General features: G+C 38.7%; 1 protein-coding gene across 1 annotated transcript in view; it reads left to right on the top strand.

Moving 5' to 3' along the window:
- LOC143041340 (putative inorganic phosphate cotransporter) overlaps positions 1 to 6042 on the top strand; it is a 24895-nt gene extending 18853 nt beyond the window's left edge. Inside the window, exons 6-9 of the mRNA XM_076213162.1 lie at positions 617 to 766; positions 1178 to 1310; positions 4019 to 4260; positions 4815 to 6042. Of these exons, the coding sequence (XP_076069277.1) occupies positions 617 to 766; positions 1178 to 1310; positions 4019 to 4260; positions 4815 to 5135 (846 nt within the window). The 3' untranslated portion in view covers positions 5136 to 6042. The remainder of the gene's footprint in view (positions 1 to 616; positions 767 to 1177; positions 1311 to 4018; positions 4261 to 4814) is intronic.
- Positions 6043 to 7465: the final 1423 nt, after the last annotated feature.

The raw sequence follows: 7465 nt of genomic DNA on the forward strand, positions 1-7465 counted from the left end.
GCCCAAAGGCCGTTTTCTTTCAGTGGATCTGCCCATTTTCTAATTCCGTCAACCCCTTCACCTCCATCAAGGGGTGCAGTCCTGAGGGGCCGACACTCCATCACCCAACTAGACCATGCATGATCTCTCTTCATCAACTTCTGCTGCATTTCTTTAAAAAAAAAAAAAAAAAAAAAAAAAAAAAAAATCACGTATGGGAAGTTGACAACTTGCAACTGCTCTCTTCCTCCCAATAATTTAAGTCAGTGATAAAGAATGTCAGTTAATTATCTACTATTTACCTGTTTGTTTATTACTTAACTATACCTATGCATTTATTTGTGTACTTTATTTATCATTTACATTATTATAGTTTTTATCTATTCATTTATTCATTCATTTTATCTATTTATTTATTAATTTATCATTATTATGATTTTTTCGCATCCGACCTAGATATGGACCAAAAGGTCTCCTGTCGGCATGCTCCGGAATTGAAATCCTTCATAAGAAATAGTCACATGCTGTTACAACATAGACATCAGTACAATTTCCCCCCCCAAATATTATCTATGGGAGAGCCCGTGGGAGGAATTATCTCCAAACCCCAAACAGTCAAATGTATATTGTGTTGCAGCCTCCTCCCGTTCCTGTCAAGAAGGTGCTGAGCTCTCCCCCCGTGTGGGCCATTCTGGTCGCAGGTGTTGGGAATAATTGGGGATTCTACACGCTACTGACGGATCTTCCCTTGTACATGAAGAACATGCTTCAAATGGACATTAAATCTGTAAATATAATCAAACTTCACAGCTGTCTGTTATCATTCGAATCACTTCAATATGTTGACACCCCATCTTGAGGACTGTCATCGTTTATTTTTTTTTATTTATGCAAATATAATTTTCACTAACTAATATTGGATATATAAATATTTTCTACTAATCATCTTTAAACAGATAGTGTGAAGTGTATACATGAATTATTTGTTTATGTATTAAAATTGCATAACCAAATGAGCCTTTTAGATTTCCGGCTATTCTAACATGATTTTCATTGGTTGGAAGGGTATCTACAGTGAGCTCCCTTTTGGCCTCTGTTTAGATTATTCAATTGCCAATGTAGTCTATCGTCCAAATCGATTAGCTAACGTTTTCTTTCATTAATTATATTTCCTGTTTTCTTTTACTCGTCTCCGCAGAATGCAATCTTGTCGGGTTTCCCATACCTGGGAATGTGGATATTCAGCGTAGTCGTCGGAACAGTTGGAGATAAATTACGCCAGAAAGGAGTCATAACGACAGGAACCTTACGTAAAGTTGCCATAGTAATAGGTACGAAAGCCAGAATGTTTATGTTGATCTACAGTAGTTGCAAAACTGAAAATTTCACTCAGCCAATGTTTTTTCATGTATAAAATCTCCTTTCATACAGTACGCATTTTATATTATAAAGTATATTTTTGTAGAATCATATCAAATCGTCGATATCGAAACCTTCTTGGCCCAAGTGAGGTCCAGGTACCAGTTATTCAGGATTGTCCACACGCTGTCCATATGCTTTAATTTACTTTGAGGCTTCATAAATTCCATGGCCTCTACGAGATGCGATAGTAAAGAAAAATGTCCCCAGCTTTTCTGATTGATGATTCAGTTTAAAGGTCACGAGCTCCCTTCTATCAGTAGGATAGGACAGTGCTCCTGACAGAAGACTTGCACTCACCCCTGATAGGGGTCGAGTCGCCATCATTTCGACCCACGTCAGAAGACTCGGAACCAAGATCTAAGAATATAAGGTCTAACCACTTCCGACCGAATTTCGAGGGAGTTGGCGCAGCGGGCCCGTGAACGTCACCTGGCTGTTCAAAGTGGGGTTAGCGGGTCCTATAGCTGTCAGTTGAAGCTAGTCCGTCGTTGGAAAATAACGTTGCCTTCGCTCGCACCGCTCCACGCAATTAGTTATATTCTGACAAATATTATATAAAATATATATATAAATATATATAAAATATTATAGTTCCTGTCTATATATATGAATATATAATATATATGATATATAATATATATATATATATAATATATATATATAATATATAAAATATTATAGTTCCTGTCTTCCTTGGCGTTTCACAGTTTTCTTCAGTGTATCACAAAGAGAAAATGGACTCAGCCAAATGACGTCAGAAGCTGCGCAGAAGAATTCTAACGGTCTGACCTGTATATTTAGACCTTGCTCGGAACCAGCGACGGTATAGCCCGCTCGGCAAACGGCCATTAACGTTTTTGTTAGTTTAAAATTAGAAGTGCACTGTCGCCATGTTCAGTGGAACGCCACTGTCTGTTGTTCAAGTGGATGTAACATTTGTCATCACTTCCATAGTGTGACATTTACATTATTTGCATAGATACGGCGATAACTTACTTGAATTGACCGTGCTGACTAAAATCCGATTATATCAGTAATTCTTCAATTGACTGTTCACGACATTGGGTGCAACGCAATATAAATACTTAACAATAAAGAAGAAAATAGAGTAAATAAGATAGAAATGAAGACTTTTAACCGCACCTGACCATCGCGTGAGCCCAGTTCGATTCCAATGGTTACCTGTACGGTAACTATTACGGCCATTCCTCTACTTCGATCATTGGACTTGATTTTTCAAAGTTACGATTTTTTTTTTTTTTTTTTTTTTTGCAGATAATATTGCGTTTTAATTGTTTTGCCAAATATGTATCCTTTTAAGAGAGATTAGGCTCACTTACGATGATTACTGCATTGCGTGTTGTATTCGCGCCACCTCTGATTTTCGACCCACGATGGATTTATCGAATCTTAACCCCATCGTAAATCGAGGAATATTTGTATTTGGCCCCGCAGTATGAGCACCCTGGAGGGAAATGGTGGTTTCGGTCATGACTATCATACCTGGAGAGGTGTAACTCTCTCACTCAGGGTGGAACATGGGTTGGGGTGATATATATGTACCCAGTGCCCACGTCCCTCCCCGTAACACATACACGCACTTATCAAAGTGGGATAGAGGAAAAACAAGAGGACATGCAATGAAACTCAAAAAGGATAACTACAGAAGAGACCTGAAAAAGAACAGCTTCCCACACAGAGTGATAGGTATATGGAACAAATTGGATGAAGAAATAGTGTGTGCAAACACAATACAAGAATTTAAGAACAAACTTGATCTTGCGAGATACAAAAACGGGGCTCACGAGCATAGCTCCCCTTCCCGTTTAATACAACTAGATAAATACACATACATTAAATTGGGACAAGAGAAATGCAAGAGGACATGGAAAGAAACTCAAAAAACATAGTTATAGAAGATATCTGAAGAAGAACATTTTTCCACATATAGAGTGGTGGACACTTGGAACAAACTAGATGAAAAAATAGTGTGTGCAAAAACCATTCATGAATTTAAGAGCAAACTGGACACTGCGAGATACAAAGGCGGGCACCACGAGCGTAGCTCCCCTTCCTGTAAAATACTAGGTAAATACACATACACACAGAATCATGAAAGGCATGGAAGTCGTAGACACATTCAAACTTTTCCTCTCTGCCTTTCTCTTATATTCGATGTTTCTGACCTACACAAAGCTGTCAGCACAATCACCCTTTCATACAATCTCCTCTTTGCATCCATTCCCAGATGACTATTTCTCATGACACTTTAATCCCTCAAGGTACTTACTTGCTTCTCTAAATCTAAAATTTGGTTGCTTGATTTTTTTTAAATAGGCAAATTCTTAGATATAAAATGTGTTTAGATATTGTATTGTTCTGTGTTATCCTCAGCATTTGTAATTGTTATTTTGAACTATATGTTCTTTTCATTATCTGCACTTCATGTATATTGATTCAATGCCAAATAAAATGATAATTATTATTATTATTATTATTATTATTATTATTGTTATTATTATTAACATCATCATCATTATTGTTATTATTATTATTATTATTATTATTATTAATTATTATTATTATTAATGTCCCACTATATTTACCATTTCTACAGCCCATATGGGTCCAGCTGTGTGCCTTTGTTGTCTAGCCTTGGTTGAATGTGATCGTGGTGCCACCATAGCCCTCCTCTTCTTTGCTGTCACTCTTCAAGGTGCCCAGTACTCTGGCCATTCTGTCAACCACATTGACATTGCTCCCAACTTTGCTGGCACACTCTTTGGGTTCACCAACTCTGCTGCTACCATTCCAGGCTGGGTGGCACCCATGACAGTGGGGCTACTAACTAATAACCAGGTATTATATGTATTATTCTTTTATTTTCATATTAGTTTTATTCAACCACGTGGTACTCCTTCAGTAGAGAAAGGGTTAGACTTGTTCTGGACACTTTCCCATAACTGAATATATATATATATATATATATATATATATATATATGTATATATATATATATATATCACAAGACAAAAATGTAGTAGCACATTTAGTAAAATGTTTTAAATAACCCACTGTCGGAGAAACAAAGCACAAGAAACAGATGAACTGTATATTTCAACCACTACTGTGGTCCTCTTCAGCAAATCCTATCTGCTGAAGAGGACCACAGTAGTGGTCGAAATATACAGTTCGTCTGTTTCTTTTGCTTTGTTTCTCCGACAGTGGGTAATTTAAAACATATATTTATGTATATATATATATATATATATATATATATATATATATATATATATATATATATATATAACTGCACTGCCACATAAAACTCCAAAGAATGAATGCAGTCTTGCCATTTGCCTCATGTTATCAATCTTTAGGATCACAATTTCTTATTCCACATTTCATTTCAGCAAACATTTGAACAATGGCGAAAGGTCTTCTACATTGCAGCTGTCATCTTCTTTGTTGATGCCTCAGTCTTTGTCATGTATTCTTCTGGAACTGAGCAGTCCTGGAACAGAATCAAAGAAGAAAAGTCCAAAAAGACACTCAAGTCCAAAGCAAAGGGCAATGTGGTTCAGAGTTCTCTGCCATGGCAACAGCCATTCAGCTCTCATCGGGACTCGACCAGTTCCCTTGCATACAATGCCTATGTGATTAATGTTAACAACCAGCAATCATACTATAATTCAGCCTTTACAAACAATCAAGTCTCACCAAACAAATTCTAATATTATTTATGTACAAAACAAATCATTTTTAACATAAGTCACCTGATAAGTTTAAAATGTATCTCAGGTCATCATTGTGAAAGGGAAACAATGGCAAATATGTGAAAGTAGTGGTCAGAACCTATCAACACATTCCTCTCTATCTCAAGGTGTAGCCCCAAGGGCATGACACTCACAGTGGTATTCTTAAAAAAAAATCTTTCCTTATAATCTTACATAAATCCTTGGAAAGGAAAGGTTTATATAAGGAAAGAATTTAAGAATACCACCATAAGAATCTTACAGTAGTATTGTTAAAGAAAATTAATTTATATAAATCTTCCCCTTCCAAGGATTTATATCAAATTTATGTAAGGAAAGATTTTTTTTAAGAATACCACCATTAATCTCTGGATTAGATCCAAGTTCTCAATTGTGTTTCCTCCACCTTTTCACATAAGGGGAGCTGATCTCCAGTTAATACAAGCCAGTGATACAGAAATTCCACCAGTACACCACAAACATTTCTTCCAAGGAATATTTATGGGGGGACCTAGGGACTGTTACCAACCACTTTCGGGCTATGGGTTTCCAGTCAGTGAAACTTGACAATTATTTTCATTATCATTCATTATCATTACTGCATTGCTTCTGACCCAGCACAGTGGGAAAGATGCAGGGATAACCCATCATCCAGGAGGAGCAAAGAAAAGAGGGAGGGAGGGAGGAGTGGTGAATGGGAGTGGAGTATGTGGGGATGAAATGGATGGAAGTGGATTAATGCCTTTGACTTTGGCTACCTCCCTTGTAAGGGTTTTAAAACCCAATATATGTCTGTATGCATCATTCATTCATTATGAAAATCATCCTTGGTAATCATATTCTGTATTTTTATGATACCTTTGTAGCGAATAGAGTAAAGGTAATAAAGGAAACTATGTGTACTTTTTCTTTCCTTTATTACTTGCGATTGTGAGTAAAATCAAGATGAGTCCCAGTGTTTGTTACCCCCCCCCAGGGATTATTTGAATGTACGGGTAAGAAGGTGTATGTAGGGATTGAGGAAGCTGGTGACAGAGTTTGGGAGAGTGTGTGATAGAAGAAAACTGAAGATAAATGTGGGTAAAAGTAAGGTGATGAGATGTACAAGGGGTGAAAGTGGCAGTAATCTGGAAGTGAGCATTAAGGGAGAGCAACTGGAGGAAGTGGATAGTTTTAGATATTTGGGTGCAAATGTGGCAGGAAAGGGTGGAGTGAAGGTGGAGGTAGAATGTAGATTGAGAGAAGCGAGTAAATGCCTTGGTGGTTTAAAAAGTGTAATGAGGAATAGGAATCTGGGAATGGATGCCAAGAGGAGACTGTATGAAGGAGTGATTGTGCCAACAGCACTGTATGGAGCAGAAACGTGGAACATGAGAGAGGAAGAGAGAAGGAACTTGAATGTGTTTGAGATGAAGTGTCTGAGAAGTATGATGGGGGTTACTAGGCTAGATAGAGTGAGAAATGAGGAGGAGAACAGGGGTGGAAAGGGAGCTGGGAGATAGGGTGGATGAAAGAGTATTAGGATGGTTTGGACACATGGAAAGAATGAGTGAAGAAAGACTAGTAAAGGAGGTATGGAAGGCAGATGTGGAGGGAGTGAACATGAGGGGACGTCCTAGGATGAGATGGATGGATGGGGTGAAGGGGGCTTTGGGGAAGAGGGGAATGTCGGTTGAGGAAGGACGGGAGAGGACAGAAGACAGGGGTGAATGGAGAATGGTTGTATATGGAAAATGTGATGCATGAGGTGGATTGGACGGGGGAATGGGGGTGAGGTAGTGTGTGTGAGCAAAAATTTTGACGCAGCCCGAAGGGATTTTTCCCCGTCCTCTCCTTTATATGGGGGGACGGAGAGGGGGGGTCGCCGATTTAATGAAGCGGCCTTGCTGTGGATGTGCTGTGTCCTGCGACACTGCTTCTGACCCAGGGCAGTGGACAGGGTGCAGGGATGACCCGTCATCTAGGAGGTGCTAAGAGGGGAGGGAGGGTGGAGGGGTGTGGAGTGTTTTCGGGGATGAAATGGGTGGGAATGTTTTTGTGCCTTGTCCTTTTTGGCTACCCCCCTGGTAAGGGGGAAAAAAGCCTTGGTATATGTATGTATGTAGATATTGTCACCCACACAGAAATCTGGGATGAATGATCAGTAGAAGTTTGGCAGTCCTGGAGGTGACAGAAGTGTTTCATTATCAACCCGAACTATGACTTCACAAGGGCATGGTTGGTTTACCAAAATCATAGAATCGGCTACGGAGAAAGCAGCCCCAATGAAGAAAAAATTTACAACATAAGGGGCTTCCCTGTACTGTTGT

This window comes from Oratosquilla oratoria, chromosome 30, assembly GCF_046742065.1.
Source record: "Oratosquilla oratoria isolate Oo_2021 chromosome 30, ASM4674206v1, whole genome shotgun sequence".
In the NCBI taxonomy this organism is placed as follows: domain Eukaryota; kingdom Metazoa; phylum Arthropoda; class Malacostraca; order Stomatopoda; family Squillidae; genus Oratosquilla; species Oratosquilla oratoria.